Source organism: Quercus lobata, chromosome 5 (genome assembly GCF_001633185.2).
Source record: "Quercus lobata isolate SW786 chromosome 5, ValleyOak3.0 Primary Assembly, whole genome shotgun sequence".
Lineage (NCBI taxonomy): Eukaryota > Viridiplantae > Streptophyta > Magnoliopsida > Fagales > Fagaceae > Quercus > Quercus lobata.
Window position 1 is genome coordinate 71,714,534 of NC_044908.1, and position 18,217 is coordinate 71,732,750.

The window sequence follows — 18,217 nt, forward strand, 5'->3', positions numbered from 1 at the left end:
TTAGCACTTTAGTCACCTGAGCTATGTTCTGTTAGGCTTCTGTCACCCACCTCTCAATTTTCTGTTAAAAAACACATTTTAATACAAAAATATAACATAAAATGGATCAAAAAGTTAAGGGTTTAAAATTTTGCAGAAGAAAGATGAACATTAAATAAAAAATTCAAATTTAATATAAAAAAATTCTCTAAAAAAAACCGTTCTAATAAAAAACACTAATCTTTTTGTCACAAACCCATCAAAACGAAGGTGTTGGCCTAAAAGTGGAAAGAAAAAGAGAGAGAGAGAGAGAGAGAGAGAGAGAGAGAGAGAGAGAGGGATAAAACTTGAACTCCAATAAAAACATGACACAAAAGGTTTGATTTGATGAGACCCACCTCAAATGGCCTGGGACCCATTTCCTAGGGTTGCCATCGTAGAGTAAACAAGAAGTATAAGAAACAAGACAAATGTTTAATTCAAATGGTAAATGGGTAACAGAAGTCTAATAAAATATAATTCAGATGAGTAAAATGTCAAATTTCAAATTACAAGTAGGCAACTTAAATTTAAACTAAACCATAAGTGGGTAATTAGTAATTTACCCACTTGATACCTAAATGTTAAGTTAGCTTGTAACATTGTTATATTATGCAAACATTGACCTCAAGTTGAAGGAGGACCAAAAAGAAAGCTGACGCCAATGAAAAGCTGATGATCATGATATGTTATTGATAACCACCTTTCCCAGGATATACTCTTCGTACCAAACCAGATATGAGATAACCTTATATTCCATACTATTCAAAACTCTTTTTAATTTTTCCAAAATACCCTCAGATCCAATGGATTCGAACCTACCCATGTCACCTTTGATGATTCGATAAAGTAAAACAAAATAAACCAAAAATAAAATAAAATAAAGAGGAACAATACCATAAAACCGGAATATACTTTTTGTGTGCATTAATCAACCACCCACCAATCAAGTGAAGGTTAGGTGAAGCACAAAGACTATGATCCAATACCTTCTCTATTGCGACCATCATCACTTACCCACCAAAAAAATTTCATCAAAAAAAAAAAAAAAAAAAAACCTACCCCCAAAATAAATTAGATTATGTAATCTCTCTCTGACTATGAAGCCATTGCTGTGACCTATGAACCATAAAAATAAAAATAAAAATAAAAACTACGCAATGCTCTTATTGGTAATGAACACTTTATTCCTTTTTTGTTAGGATTTTCATTAAACCAGATGGAAAATTAAATTTCTATTAAACAACTACTTTTTTAATTTTTTTTAAAAATATTTTTCTATTAAATTTGATAGACATTCTAAGGCGTGAATTACATTGCAACTTTACTATTGTTAATAAAAAAGACAAGTGTTGCAGCAAAAAAATAAAAATAATTAAAAGGAAAAAAATGCATTTACCTAATAAAATATTAAAAATATAAATTTTAATTATTTCAATTAATAATATTCTTTCTTATAAATTTATTTATTTATTTTGGTTGAGAGACTTTTAAACTTGTGGCGCTAGTTTTTAAGATATTTTACCAATTAAGTTAACTTAAGCCCACAATACCTCTCATAATTTTTTGATAGAGTTTCAACCTACGACGTCAGCTTTTGATGATTATGTTCTTTATTATTAAACTAAAATATTAATTGATTTTTGGTGTAAGTAAGGACTAAACTCCAAATCTCTTATAATTATTTTCTTAAAAAAAAAAAATCTCATATAATTGAATGTGAGAATAATGATCGAATTTTACTTATACCAAATAAAAACCCATAATATTTTACTTTTTTTTTTTTTTGGGTTGAGAATCCCATAATATTTTACTTTGATGGTAAAAGGTATATATATGTTTGATTATTAAAAATAATACTACTAATAATAAAAAGTTACTAATCAAGCAAGCCAACACGTGCACTATAAAAATATAAAATGAACCTTTTCCGCTATTTTCTAAAAAATAAAAATACTCTCATCAGTCAGATCCAACTGCAACTACATTTCAGGGCGAAGAGTCCGAAACACCGAAAAAGACCATATTGCCCCATGTGAACCAGACTCTTATATTACTCGTCACTCCTCACTCTCCAAATCTTCGACAGTTTGATAGGTTTCACGCGCCGTAACAGTCTCTACACACACACAAAACACAATAATGTCTCCTCCTACTCTAGTCCCTAACGGCGATATCGCCGCCATCGTTTCGGCCTCGTCTCCAGTTACCGGCCGATTCGCGGCCATATACAGCGAGGTCCAAAGGAGCCGTATTGACCACGCGCTTCCTCTCCCCTCTGTTCTCAGAAACTCCTTCAAGATCGTCGACGGTCCCGCTAGCTCTGCGGCCGGCAATCCAGGTCATTCTCGCAATTCCTACTTGTTCGGATCCACCGAGTTTTCGCTGAATCCAAAAAACTTCGATTCCGTTTGAGTCTCGGTTTCGCGCTTTTCTCTTTGATTTCAATGATAGTGTTCAGGCATTTGGTTATTGGATTTGAATGTGTTGCTTCGTTTTTTTTTCTTCTTTTTCTTTTTCAGATGAGATCGCGAAGCTGTTTCCTCATGTGTTCGGGCAACCATCGACGTTGCTTGTACCAAGCGATACCGATGTGTTCCGGCCGGATCAGAAGCTCAAAATCGGCGTCGTTTTGTCTGGAGGCCAAGCTCCCGGAGGCCACAATGTTATCTCTGGAATCTACGGTGAGGATCTCACTGAACCTGTTATTCGACGTCGTTTTATAAACTATTAGTTCGAATATTCTTTCCAATTATTGTAATTGTAGTTGACTGTGTTACTGTGTATTGGTTGGTGGCGGTATAGATTACTTGCAGGACCGCGCGAAAGGAAGCACATTGTACGGGTTTAGAGGCGGCCCTGCGGGGATCATGAAGTGCAAATATGTGGAACTCGATGCAGACTTCATTTACCCCTACAGAAATCAGGTGAGGCCTTTTTCGTGTTATTCGAATTGATTTCTAGTATTCGACTTAATTAGTGCGCAAACAAATGTGATGTCTTTTGATTAGTATAATTTGATGTATGTGATTTGTGCGAAAAAAAAAAAAAAATTGTTTTTGTAAACAATTATGCTGTATGGAATTGCATATGCATTGGGAAATAGGTGAGTAGTATTGAAGGTTGTATTTGATAATAAGTTATATTGTGTATTAATGTGAATATGATGTGGTGATTTTAGGAGAGTCTGGCACCTTTTAGACTTGGACTTTAGTATGGGTTTATATTCTAGTATTCTACTATAAAGGCTTAATCTTTGGGTTGGATACTTAAATATGGTATCAGAGTTTGGTTTGTTTGTTGGCTTTATGACCAATGTCTATTTGTGTAGTTAGGACCTAGTTGGCAAAGGTTGTATTGGAGAGTCCAACATTAGTTAGGTTTGGACTTTGGTATATGTCTATGTACTAGTTGGGCCGAGCTTAAGAATTAAGATTTTGTACATGTTGATTCTAATGTGTGCGTTTGGATGCACTTTGCTGATTGCTTATTTGCTAAAGCAACCTAGAAAAGGAGAGGGCAAAGTTTGTTGGTTTGTTTTTTCAGTGTGAGGCCTGCCAAAATAAGCTCAAAAAACTGGGTGTTTTGGGCTTGCCAAACACACCTGTGCAAAAGTTTTAATCACTGTGCATGTAATTTAGCCATGAGCTATACACGTAGTCATGCATGTTAAAAGTTATAAGATAGTAATATTTAATTTGCTTGCCTTTTCTTTTTATCAGGGAGGATTTGATATGATCTGCAGTGGGAGAGACAAGATTGAAACTCCAGAGCAGGTGAGTTTCTTCTTCTTTTTTTTTTTTTTTTTTTTTTTTTTTTTTTGTCTGGCTTATTTATTAACTTTTTACTAAGTTTTTATGTGCTAAGACTAACTGATTGCAAATGGATATGATTTTCAGTTTAAGCAAGCTGAAGAAACAGCATTGAAGCTGGATTTGGATGGACTTGTTGTTATTGGTGGGGATGACTCCAACACAAATGCCTGCCTCCTTGCTGAAAATTTCAGGTTATCTCACGAGGAAATCTTGTTGAAATAATAGGTTTTTATCTTGGAGTAATCTATGCTTGTTTATAAATTTGCATTTTAATTTCTTTTATTATAGGGAGAACTGCACTTTCATTTTAATAATGGTTTCAGAATGATGCCTAAAGTTATCAATATCACACTTAGGTGTCTCATGTTGAAAGCTGTTAGCTTGACATTAACTAAAAATGATTGCAAGCTTTGTAAAAAGACAAGTACCCACCCTTAGTGCTTTCATTTCTCTCTTTCACTTTCTCTTTGTAACTCCAAAGTCATGAAAGGAACATAAAATGCAACCATACTCATCCAAAAAAAAAAAAAAAACTCCAACTTCAACAAAGTTGCCTGTTTTTGCCTTAGTTGCAGATTCCTCCTCATCAACTCCAGATAATTTTGGTCATTCATTGGCATTTTCCATATGATATCTTATTCTAGCTCTTAGCAAGCAGCCCAGGGTTGAACTAACAGGGTTCTTTAGACTTTAGTATATTGCTGTAAAGTTTCCGTATAAAATCTTTTATTTCCCCATATAATTGTGTTAGTAATCTTTTTGTGAACTTGTCTTTTTTTATTTGTTCATTCAGGAGTAAAAATATGAAAACTCGGGTAATTGGATGCCCTAAGACCATTGATGGTGATTTGAAATGCAAAGAGGTTCCCACAAGTTTTGGGTTTGATACCGCTTGCAAGGTGATTATAAGTATAAAACAAAAATTTCCCCTTTGTTTTGTATATGTTTCATCTTTCATATTATGATATTAATTATATAGAAAAAAAAAAAAAAAAATCATACCCAGTATACAAAGCTCTCACTTTTGTGGGAGCTTTGTATGTGAATTTTTTTTTTCCTTACAACAAATGGTGAAGGGGGGAATTTGAACCCAAGTTCTCCATAAAAAAACTGAGCAGTGTCACTGAGCCATGAGGCTCTTGGCAATTATACATGAACTCCGTAATGTAATGTAATGTGATCTCATTTTCTGGAAATTTATTTCTAAAATATCAACATGTTGTTAAAGTGAATGTTGTCATTATGAGGCACTTGAAAACTTTCATGTTTGTTCTCATAATAATTTGTTTTTATTTTCTTGCAGATTTATGCAGAAATGATTGGAAATGTCATGGTCGATGCCCGGTCAACTGGAAAATATTATCATTGTACGTATCATTCGTTTGAGATTGTCAAAAATTGGGTCATATATTTTTTTTCAGTACTGTGAAATCGCAATTGATTACACATCAATGAGTTGTAACCAACTCTTCCAATATCCTCTCATATTATCTCATCCATCAGTTGCCAAATGTATTGGTTCCTGTACGCTAATTACTACTAAATCATGTCTGTGCAGTTGTACGGCTTATGGGGCGTGCTGCTTCACACATTACACTAGAGTGTGCTCTACAAACTCATCCAAATATTTCTATCATTGGAGAAGAGGTATCTTCATAAATCTATTATGTTGCTTTGAAGAGACTTGTCTAGCCTGTTTAGTTGCTCATTACTTTTTCAAGAAAAGAGAAAAGAAACATTAGGCTCTTCTTCTATCTTTATGACAATCAAAGCATCTGATGAAGACTTACGTGAAATAAAAAGGTTCGAGTTGCAATTTAAGGATTGTCAACAAATGGGTAAATCTGAGCTCCTGTTATTATGAACAGACCAGACTAGATGAGGTTTCCTGGACATATTGACCTTTTCCTGACCCAAGTTGCATTACTTAATCTATTTAAATAGTTTTTAATTGCTTTAATACATAATTTATGTTATTTATTATTTTTATATATTTTTATTTCTCAAAATTTTTTTTAAGCAGATTACCCTAATCTCAAAAAGGACTGCATTGAGATTTTTTCATCCCAATTTCTATGCAATATGCATCAGCAATTTCTATCACACAGAACTTTGAGTTTTTTATCTGGCAAAACTTCTTTAAGATTCACAGCCTTTTATTCAATATCAACTGAGGATTGTTTGTTGCAGCTGTTAAAAATAGTAGTCATACCATACCTCCACAGAGATTGATGAGGGATGTGTAGAAATTTGTTGGAAACATATGGTTGGTTAAAATTTAGGAGACACTTCTTTGAATTGACATATGCATATGATTCTAATTTGGATATTTCTTGCTGCAGGTTGCTGCTAAGAAGCTGACATTGAAAAATGTGACTGACTACATTGTAGATGTAATCTCTAAACGTTCGGGACTTGGTTATAACTATGGTGTTATACTTATTCCTGAAGGTCTTATTGATTTCATTCCAGAGGTATTATTCTCGATCATGTAATCTAGTACTATGTCCTTTATCCCCCCCCCCCCCCCTCTCTTTCTTTCTTTTTATCCCCCCCTTCTTTCTTATTCTTTTTTTGACTGGAATCTGGATATTTGGGAAATCGATGAGCTACTGTTTTACATGTACATAAATGAGAACATCAAGTTGTTGATATATTATTTTATTTCTTTGACATTTGCAGGTACAGCATCTTATCTCAGAACTGAATGAGATTTTGGCCAATGATGTTGTAGATGAGGGTGGGCTATGGAAAAAGAAACTTGGCAATCAATCTCTACAACTTTTTGAATTTTTACCTGAAGCAATCCAGGAACAGTTGCTGCTTGAAAGAGATCCTCATGGAAATGTCCAGGTATATGTTTTATGTATATTACTATATCTGTATATGATTCTCACTTATTTGGAGTTGTTGTAGTAATTGTTTTTATGTTATACCTGTTTTCTACAACCAGGTAGCTAAAATAGAAACAGAGAAAATGCTTATTCAAATGGTTGAAACCGAATTGGCGAAGAGGAAGCAGGAAGGTACATATAAAGGCGAATTCAAAGGGCAGTCCCACTTTTTCGGGTACTTATATTCGTTCCCTGAAAAGATGCTAACATTTCGAGTCACAGAGTTGAACATAATTTTTATGCCTTGATGGTGGGTCTGCATGTTGATGTATGTGATTTGGGCATCAGGCTTGGGGCTACCCTTGATAAAACCTTATGGTCCTGACTCATATAGTAACTTAACATTCATAGTTTCTCCACATTTTGTGGGGCAATTGATATTGAGAAATTTTTTCCTAGATTAATGTCCAGGACATTGTTTGTTATCTTTTAAGTAACTTCTGTGTAATTCTCTCTGTAGGTACGAAGGGAGATGCGGTTTGCCTACCAACTTTGATTCTAGCTACTGCTATGCATTGGGATATGGTGCAGGAGTGCTCCTTCACAGTGGAAAAACTGGGTTGATATCATCGGTCTGTGTTTCTATCTCTTTTTGCCTTACCACTTGATTGTGAGGGGGAAAGGGAAATAGGATGAATTTTTAAGGCATATTGCATTTATTCCCCTGTTTGGTAGTTTTGTGAGACTTTCTATTTCATTTCATTCCTTTCAATGTAATCCATCCAAAAGTGGGCAGAATGATCCATTCCCCCCATAAAAGAAAATAATGTTTTTACCCTCATTTCCTTAAAAACACAAAAAAATAATTAGTAACCCATGCAATGCATGAGAAAAATTCAACAAAAGAATATATTCATATATGATACACATTTATTTTAAAAGTATGAAAAAGGATATAAATATTTTGATTAGAATTTGTTTAGAGAAAATCAAACCCAATTTAATGAAAAATATATGGAATTTGATAATTATGGTAGTTATTAATAGGCATTTATTATGATTCTATTTGTATGTGAAACTATCGATTCTACCATTTGAAGGAAATATGATGTAATAAGATTTTAATGAAGAGTATAAACGTACTACGAAGAGTATAAATATAGGAGGTTTTATATAGAATATAAAATTAAAACTCAATTAAAAAATATAGGAGAAAACTTATACAATATTTTAGGTGTTGTTCCTTAGTTTCTGCCATGTAGCTTCTTAATTAAAAAATACATTTTTATCTTATAAGAAAAAAGTTACATGGTAAAATCTTAAAAGGGGAACTTAAAGGACAGCACCTAAGTACTGTACTTAAATCTTGCTCAAAAATATATATTAGAAAAATGACATGGAAATATTTGGGCTTTTGAAAGCCTATGCGGCCACATTAAAAAGTCAGAATTTCATTTGATATATATATATATATATATATATATAAAATAGACGTAATAGTTTAGTATATTTTTATTTCTTTTCCTTTTCTTCTTTTATAACTTCCAAAAAAAACGAAAACACTTCCTTCCATTATGTTTAATTACTTCAATCTGCTTAACCCCCCCTACTTTTTTTTCCTACCTTTTTCTTTGCTTTTGATTTCACATTTTGTTTGGTAGTTTATTTATTTATTTATTTTCCATTTGATAGGAAAAGTTTAATTGTTCTGATAATGAAAATGATAACTAAGCCAAATCTTTGTACTTTGCATAATGTCTCCAGGTTGGGAATTTAGCTGCTCCTGTTGAAGAATGGACAGTTGGTGGGACTGCATTGACTTCATTAATGGATGTCGAGAGAAGACATGGTATTGTTAATGTTAACCTTTTCACTTCATCAAAATCTGCAGATATGATATATGAGAACTTTTCCTTTTCTCCCTTTCCCAGTGAACGTGCTGAACAGAACACACTATTCCATTACTCTTAATATATTCTCCAACCTGTTTAAACACTTTTTTTTTTCTTTTTCTTTTTTAGCTAGCAGTAGTGTAGCTGCCTTTCTATGCAAGTAAAACACATATTCTAGGGGAAAAGAATTATTTTCATTGAACTGTCATGGCAGAGTGTTTTATGGAGTCAGTTTATTAGTACCATGTTAAAGTTTTAGAAGTTCTGAAGAAAATTGTTTTGGCAAAGTATTTAGGATTTTGGGTCTATAGTTTCACATAGCATACATAGCATACCTTTCATGTAATTTATCATTTTTCTCAATAGTTTGAGCCCTTATTGAAGTTGAATTCATTTTCCAGGTAAGTTCAAGCCTGTGATCAAGAAGGCAATGGTGGAGCTTGATGGTAAGTGTTTTCGGCAAGCTTCTCATGATGTTCACTTACGTATTAAGTTGTACAGATCAGTTGTAGTATTTCTCTTTACACATGGTGTGCATTCGGTATATATATGCAATGTTCATCACTTGTGCTAATTTCTGAACCAAGAAAAAAGTGATCAGCAAGTTAATTAACATGATGAATTTTCAGGTGCACCTTTCAAGAAATTTGCGTCCTTGCGGGACGAGTGGGCAATCAAGAATTGCTATTTCAGTCCTGGTAGGTCATTAATTTCGAATTCATCAACCATCATTTTATGGCTCTCCGTAATATTGTCCCATCCAAATGCAAACAATTCATCATATCGCCTGCTATCTATTTTGTTTGCATTGACTAAAAATTGAGTGTCTAATTTAAATATGTAACTTCTGTCTTTAATGATTTTCATTGCAGGTCCTATTCAATTTAATGGCCCAGCATCACTTGCCGTTAATCACACCTTACTCCTGGAACTTGGAGCTCAAGCTTAGGCATGTCGTTGAACTCATGCTTTGATGCAAGTTCATGTATTTTAGAGGAACAAATTAAACCTACACTGTTGTGCATCTTTGGGATTTCTATCTTTTGCTTTTGCTAGAGGAATTTTGAGAGTTGTATTTTTTTTCTTCTTCTTTTTTTTTTTTAATGTATTTTGAGATGATCTATCAGGTAAGTGGGTGTTTTGTTGTCATAATTCATAAGAAACATCTGTTTTGCTACATTTTGACAACACCATAGACAACAAATTTCACAATTTTTTCATACCTTATAAAGCAGGTGAATTTGTGATAGTGCAATATCACGTTCACCAAAACCTATAGAGCTTTTATTAAACACTAATCACAATTTTTCTTCTCAATAGTCGTGAAAAATATTGTGAAATTTGTTGTCTATATCACAATTTGGCATCTCAATGTCACTTTCACTGTAACCACCACTTATTGTTTCGAAGGTAGTAAGAATGCCTTCGGTGACATCCAATAGAAAGGATGGCAAATAAGGTGGTGAAGGAGCCATAAGGATTTTTTCTACCAAAAAAATAAAAAAAGGAGCCATAAGGATTTCAAATAGAGCAGAGAAGTGAAATACCCTGTAAAACCGATCCACGACATCGGAAATGTGGTGAATATTTAGCTAGTGGCAGACCTCATTAACCATGACACTAGAGTTTGCAAAACGTAAAACTGTAGAAGTAACCAACTGGTCCAACCCTTTGGATGCACAATTTGTACACAATAAAAAGAAAATGCATCTGGCGCCATCAGCCCGTTCTACTCACAGTAAGCCTTTCTCGTTGATCAAGATATCAGATTCTCGTTCACCCACGGGACCGTTTTCCTCAGGGACCAAATTTTTAGATTCTCTCCCATGGACCGTTAGGAAACAATGGCGATCCTTATGTTACATGAGAGACTGAAATTTTGCTACTTTGTGGCATAGTCCCAAAGCTGTCCTTTTAGCCAGAGATTCCATGTCAGAGAGCACTCTTTGTAATGTAGAGACCAGAATCTTGGGAGTATCTATATATCTATTCTTGGTTTGCCATTGCTAACAAGAAACTTGGGTCCTCTACTGATTACTTAGTGGGTTAAGAACTTGTATAGTTATAAACCCAAGCTGGTCTTTCCATAAATTATTACGGAGGCCATATAGACTTTTTTTGTGTTTGTTGACATCCTATCAATTATACACCCCAATGGCTAGTTTTTCCCCATCCTCTTTACTGGACTATTAGTCTATTACTACTCTAATTGTTGATGATATAATATATATCTTTTGAAGTCCTATTAGTTTTAAAACGAATCACACGTTAATAGAGTTGCCAATGTGGCTACCCATTTTTAGCTGGGGACAGAGATGGTCAAGTACTACCTATTTCTACCTCTACCTCTTATCTTGTAGTAAACCATATATATTCAGCCAAAAAAAACTAATACAATAGACATAAAATTGTCACAAACTGCAAATGACGGCAGGATATGTTAAAAGGACTTCTATTGATATTAAGTTAGTAACTGTAGGGAATGGGTGTTCGGGAAGGAGAGGAGTTGTAAAGACTCCAATCAAGCAAATGGAAGGTTTGACAGTTTTTACAGCGATTAGTTTGCTCCACTTTTAGTAAACTTGATAAACTAATCGCTGTAAAAACATACTTTGACTTATCGCTGAAGGTCATGTTACCTGCAGATGCAAACTAAATTCTACTTCCAAAATCAAGGATCAACCCATGAGAGTTGATTTCAAATACTTTGTAGATTAAGCTAAAAGCATGGTTTTCTTCTACAATGAAAATATTAGAGTTTTGGTAATAGTAACGAGTTCTGCTATATAATGGTGTTACCTGTTTGGATTGAGCATTGCTCATAATTCAAACTCAATTCTCGTAACTCATTTTTTTATCTTTATTTTTTTACTTACTTTAGAAATAATCTGTTTGGTTTCATATCTTGGTACATATTCTTTTTCTATAACTATAATTTTTGCATAAAGTGATGGGGCTCGTTGAAACCCATAACTCAAAACTTAAAACATCTGAATTGTGTTTTCTGTTTCGATAGACCCTACATTTTTTGAGTTTTGGATGATAAAAGCTGAGTTATATAACTAAGTTTTCATCCATCCAAATACCTAAAAATTCACAAAATTTTTCATACCCCACTCACGTATTCAACTCACTAGGTCTCACTCTAACACAGATAAAAGGTATGTTCGACTAAAAATTATGTGAGAATGTTGGTTCCCTCAGACTCTCTCAATAGTAATCTTATACCTTTTGTAAGTCTTATTAGGTGCAATTATAAACAATAATTGGTGAGGTTGGTGAATACTTTCCCTATGAGAATGAGTTTGTTCTGACAACTTTCTGTCCCCTCAAATTGGTTGAGGGGATGTGTACCAGAGATGTCTTCCGAGGTGGCAGATTGAAGCTTCCCCTATCTTGTAGCATCAAATACAAATTTCACTATAGCTACAAGTCATTAATAGGTTAAGATGCTTTTGAAGCTTCTTGCGGATGCCTCTTATCTTGGGATGGGACTTCAATCTTGGGATGGGACTTCATTTGAAGTCCCATCCCAAGATAAGAGAAATGAGCTGAGATTCATTGAAACACTTCTTCAAGCTAATAATCACTATCCGAATAGTTCGGTTGTCACTAGCCAGAAAACAAAAAAAAATTCAGGTTGGTCCCTGCCTGTCGAGTCTCACTGTGAGGGAAGACTTTTTATCCCTCTATTAGCATACAGTAAAATATCAATTGTAAACGATTATGTTCCCATATTTGTAGAGATGTGTTTGGATTTCAAGTTTTTGTTAAATGACTTTATTAAGTATTAATTCTATATTGTAGAAATTGATAATCAATTTAATTCTTATTAATCTATGGATATGAAATTATTGGGGTAGGATATTATCCTCATTTATAATTGAAGTACTTTTGTTGAAGCTCAATTTATGTTTTTAAAATTCCTATTAAATGCCAAGAACCTTGTAATTTAACCAACATTTTTTTTTGGTTTTTTCAATAGAAACATCTAAAGTTCAAATTCAATCACTTCCAAATATCAATATTTAAAATTAAAAGAATCAATCCAATCCAATAGTATGAAACAATTTAAGTTAGTCACAATTATTCTTCAAATCCATGGATTTTAAATCCTCAAATCTACATGCAATTTTAGGACTTTATGACTCGTAATAACTGAAAGTCATAAACGAAACGAGTCACGTACATACATTACTCGTTGGCAACATAAGAACCAGCTTATTGTCATCAATTTTTACAAGTTGTTGACATCTTCAGGTTCGGGATGATGCTTGGTATATAAGAACAGAAACATAAGCTTGATCCCAAAAGAGTAGGGTCATTGAGAAGTTGAGTCTATGAAAAGATTTCTAAGGAGGGCTTTTTGAAGATTTGGAGGGCGATTTAGAATTAGAGGTCATTCATGACAGCAAGCCCAGCTTCATTCAAAAAGTTCTCTGTGCTGTGTAACCAAAGAATATATACATACATATTCATCCATAAAAAAGAATATATACATACAATGAGAAAGAAAAAAGAAAAATCAAAGCCATGCCTAATGCAGTTCTAAACACTAAATAGTATCTATATCCTAATATAATTTGTTGGTCTCCCCTCCATGTCCCAACATCAATTCTAAACAGTTTCTTCTCATTAAGAGAAACGGGTAATGCCATTGAGTTACAAAATTTTTTACCACTTCTTGTAATGTAATTTTACCATATTATGTCCCCTTTTAATGGTTTAAACTTTAAAGTGAGCCACAAAAATTTTAGACAAGGGTGATGGAAAGACTGAACATAATTTTACCATATTATGCTCCCTTTGAATGGTTTAATTAAAGTGAGGATAAATTGGATATGCCATACACTTGTGTTATTGAAGGAGCAAATCTCCTTCCTCATCCTTGCACCTTGTATTTCTAAGATGACAAGTCCCTTTAGCTTGACCAAAAAATTTAAAAAAAAAATAGAAAGTTACAAAATTTATGACACTTTTAGGGTGGGGGGATACTTCTCCATTAGTGAACCTCATGTCATGAATTATTGCTCACAAAGTTATCACCTAATCATCTTACTGGTTAATCTAGGGAGTCGGTCCCTAATAATACTTTGAACTCCTGTAGTAGCTGGAAAAGAGAGAAAGTCTGAAACTTGGCTGTTTTGCCACATAAAATTGGCTGCTTGTGCCTTGCAACCACTCTAAAAGCTTTGATGCAGCTTAAAGGATAGTCACTTTTTCTTAGCAAGACAGCACGGCTATGCTTTATCTTTTGAGACTTTATATCCAAAGTTCTATGAATCACATGCTTCTGATTTGGCACTGTAATATCCTCTTGCTACCTATTGTGGATGGTCACGTGTGCCTCACCTTTTAGATTTATGGGTTTGCTCTATCCATCTTTTCTACATATTTTAATAATATACTTTAGACTATACAAAGTCTTAAAATATGTTATAAACTTATAATGACACCTGCTTCTTTATACTATAAAGTTCTTTTTGATAAATTGATATTATAAAGTACTTTAGATAGAGTTCATGTTCATGTCACTTAAATATAAAGCCAAGAGAGCTGTATAGTTTTGCACTAAGATTGAAACATCCCACATGGTCGGTAAGAGCATAATTACCTTTCATGCAACTTGAACCTATCATTACCAAGGGGAAGTAGACACCAAAAGTTGTATTCGATTTTACCTTTTGGTCCATTGGATAAAGTTACTAAATTAAAAATTATACATTCAATGAGAAGATGACAAAAAGGGGTTGCCACCTCATTTCTTTTCTATGGTCACTAAGAAGGTTACATTATATATAATTTCATATAGTTTAATGATAAAAATGGATTGGAGAAGTTTTGAGAAAAGAAAATGTGATAACCCAAGGCAACAACATATATGGTAGGAGGGAAAACACTAGCAAACTTAAAATGAAGGATTTGGTTAACAATGAAATTAATAAGTGCACATGTTAATCAAATATCAAGAAAAATACACATAATCACAATGAAAATGCGCAAATCTATAAATATTAAAAAGCAAAGATCCAATGTGAGAGTATAAGGTTTTTCCATGTGGCGTATTCTATGAAAAAAATTGAAATACTCTTAAACCATATTAGAGATAAAATATATATATATATATATATATATACATACATATATATATATATATATATATTTTTTTTTTAAATAGAGATTCTTTATTTCTTTTGGTTCAATGTTTCAATATTACTTTTTGTTACATTTTTTATTCAAAGTTTTAAGACTACTATTTGTTTCATTTGGTTCAATTTTTCAAAACTTTTCCTCTCTCTCACACACAAAAAACTCTTTGCATTTTCATTCACCCTTTTAATTTCTACTCCTTTGTATACATATGCCCACAGCTCTTCATGCCATCTCATCTCAAATACACTCAAACAAAAAGTGATATCATTTACCTTCAACCTTTAAACAACACCTGCATATCTCCAACATTGCAAGGAAGGGGGCTTGCGTTTTTTATTCAGTGACAATAGCTTATAGTTTTGATGATGAAGTTGGACGTTGTGAATTTTGTGAAGATTGTGATTTGGTTTGAGTCTTTAGGTGTTTGAGATTTTGGTTTTGGAAAGTCATAAATGTATTTTGTTTTAAAACTAAAGAAAAAGAAAAAGAAATATTCTAATTGATTATTTATGAAGTTAGCTATTTTATTTTATTATTATTTTTTTTTTGTGTTAGAATTCATAATTTGTAGGTTTCTTTGTAGGTTTTTTTGCTACTATTTTGTGCAGTATGAGCCATAGTTATAAAAATAAAAATTGATAATAATTACAAAGTATTTTCCAATTTTTTTTTTTTTATAAAAAAGGATATGAAAGCCTAACTAAAAACAATTAAATTTTGATAATTGAATGTGTTTTTAACCAATTTCTCTTTGTTTAATCATGTTCTATTTATGTTGATACTTACAAATGATTTCCTTAATTTCATTGAGATGATGAATTGAGTGTTTACAATTAAGGTCTTTGGTTGTGAGAATAGAGTAATTAAGTGTTTTGGAGGTTGCTTAAATTTATGTAATTTTAGGATATAAAAGTATTTCATACTTTAAATTCTTATTTAAAAATTTAAAAATCATTTAATTAATTTAAAAAATAAAATCTACTTTCGACGGTAAAGTTATAATGTGTTATAGTCTTAAAGTGTTATACATTTTCTTTAATAAAATATGAATTAATAAAATCAAGTTTTAAAGTATTCGACAATATTTTAAGCAAACATAAATATTATACAACAATATAAGTATTATATGTAGGTCTTGATATATATAAAAATTATTTCAAATGAAATTCTAAAATAGTCCGCGCATCGCGCAGGACATCATCTAGTTATTGATAATTGTACTTTCTTTTTTAAAAGTATGAATTACAACTTTTATTAAATATTTGTTATTTCTTAAATTATACTCTTAGAATACTCATTAACAAAACCCTAAATTAATAGTACTTCCTATTTAGGCAACCTTATCTACAACTAAAATAAAGGCATGAGATGACCATCAATCACTACCACTAGAACCTCTAAAGCAATTAATATGATAGTAGTTAGGACTTCTCATGTAATCCAAATACTTTTAAAATTGTCTGATAGTATTTAGAAGTTCTCATTTAATCCAAATACCTTTAACCCTAAAATATTTTCAAAGAAGCAAACCAAAACACGAACCCTTATTATTCTCTCTTTATTCTTTACTTCCTAGCAAGATTTGGTAAATGGTATCATCAGAAAGTATAAGCATCTTTTTGCTACTGCAGGTCCATCAAATTGAAGTCTCATTAATCTACGCAGTACATCAAATATTTCCTGCAGTAAATATATTCTTACCACTTACGGAGTAAAAAAAGAAGAAGAAAAAGTTTGTCATGGTCATCTGACTCATCTTAGCATCCATCCAGGTCATATTATTTAACTAGACCCTTTGATACATTTGTCAAACCAACCATAATTGATAATACACCAACCCTTTTTGCAATTGGAAAAAACAGTAACTTGAGGGAATTTGAATTCACTCGTACACGGGGAAAAACTTCTTTATTTATGCCTTGCATGTGAGAGTCGTCGAAGAGAATAATTGCACTTGGTTGTAATTTGAAAAGCCACATTCAAATGGTAGGTAGGCATCACATCGAAACCACCATAAAATAAGTAGTTTTTTTGCTTAGAGACATTGATAATATAAAAGCAACTTCGAAGGAATAGAAGAGTAATGCAGAAGAATTCGTATAAGTATCAAAGTCAAGCACGAGATGAACGAGGAAGAGAAAAAAATGGTGAAACCCAATGCATAGTGCTATGAGCTTTGAACCCATATGTGCTTGCTTTGTCCAAACTCACAACCATTATCGTTTAGCTTAGGTGTCCTACTTCGGGGATTTTTTCGAGGTTAATTTCCCTTATTAGTATTACATTAGTAGTATTGGGTTCGAAGTGAGCCATATATAGTGGGTGAGGCACTACTATAGTGGTCACTAGTGAGTCCATGTTAACTTATAGTGCCCAATAAGTCATACCCAAAAAGTTAGATATAATTTCTTCCAAGTTAATTTATAGTGCACAATTAGTCTTACCCAAAAAGTAAGATATAATTTCTTAAATCTTGTATCTTACATCTTCTAATTAAATTTAACTAGTCCATAAAACTTATAGTGCCCAATTAGTCATACCCAAAAAGTTAGATATAATTGCATAAATCTTGTATCTTACATTTTCTAATTAAAATTAACTATTCAATATTTAGTCATACCCAAAAAGTTAGATATAATTTCTTTAATTAGAAAATGTAGATTCAAGATTTAAGAAATTATATCTAACTTTTTGGGTATGACCAATTGGGCACTATAAGTTAACTTGGAAGAAATTATATCTGAATTTGATTGCTCTAGGGAGGGAGAATAACACATACTAAGTTTTGTCTTACAATATATATACATAGGAATGTATCTCATATGACAAATCCTTGTATGATCTCTCATTTAGATTTGAATTTAGTTATTTGAATCCCATATGTATATAGAGAAATTCCATCTCTAGTAGCTTATTGGTCAATTCGTAGAAGTAGGATTTTGCTTTTGACAAAATTTAATTATAAAATTGGTTGTAACTTTAGACCACAACCTTACTCAATATATTTTTATTGGAGGTAAATTTTGACAAATTTACCATTGATTTACATCTTCTTCTTATATCCTCCATACTTGCAAAATTTCTAGAAAAATTAAAGATCAATGGCTATATTATCAATAAATATTTAAATTGCAAGTTTTTGTAATTTAAAATTATGCATAAAATAAAAACTTATAGATCATGTAGTAAATAATATCCGATTGGCACAAATTTCGACATGTGTATTAAGAGCATAAATAATATGCAATTTAATGATTAGATTTTCAAAATATGTAATAATATTTATTTTTTTGAATAAGGTTGAAACATTAGGCTACAACTAATTTTATAAATAAATTTTGTCCTTTTACTTTTGGGTTATACTGCATTAATGCTGTTTTTGTTCCTCTTTATGTCAATACTTTGTTCATTCTATCTCACTAAGGATCCACTGAGATTGAAATTGAATTTCAGCTCCATTTATCATATTACATAAGGTTTTTCATCATTTCTTGAAAGTAAACTA

At 32.3% G+C, this 18,217-nt stretch overlaps 1 protein-coding gene across 1 annotated transcript; it reads left to right on the top strand.

Moving 5' to 3' along the window:
• The first annotated feature begins 1,987 nt into the window (after positions 1-1,987).
• LOC115991612 (pyrophosphate--fructose 6-phosphate 1-phosphotransferase subunit beta) lies at positions 1,988-9,781 on the top strand. The gene is made up of 16 exons (XM_031115432.1): positions 1,988-2,359; positions 2,541-2,702; positions 2,824-2,945; positions 3,741-3,794; positions 3,918-4,024; positions 4,627-4,732; positions 5,137-5,200; positions 5,392-5,480; positions 6,176-6,307; positions 6,516-6,686; positions 6,787-6,902; positions 7,188-7,299; positions 8,432-8,516; positions 8,961-9,005; positions 9,189-9,257; positions 9,432-9,781. The coding sequence occupies exons 1-16, from the start codon at positions 2,161-2,163 to the stop codon at positions 9,506-9,508; spliced, it is 1,710 nt and encodes a 569-aa protein (XP_030971292.1). The 5' UTR covers positions 1,988-2,160; the 3' UTR covers positions 9,509-9,781.
• The last annotated feature ends 8,436 nt before the right edge of the window (positions 9,782-18,217 follow it).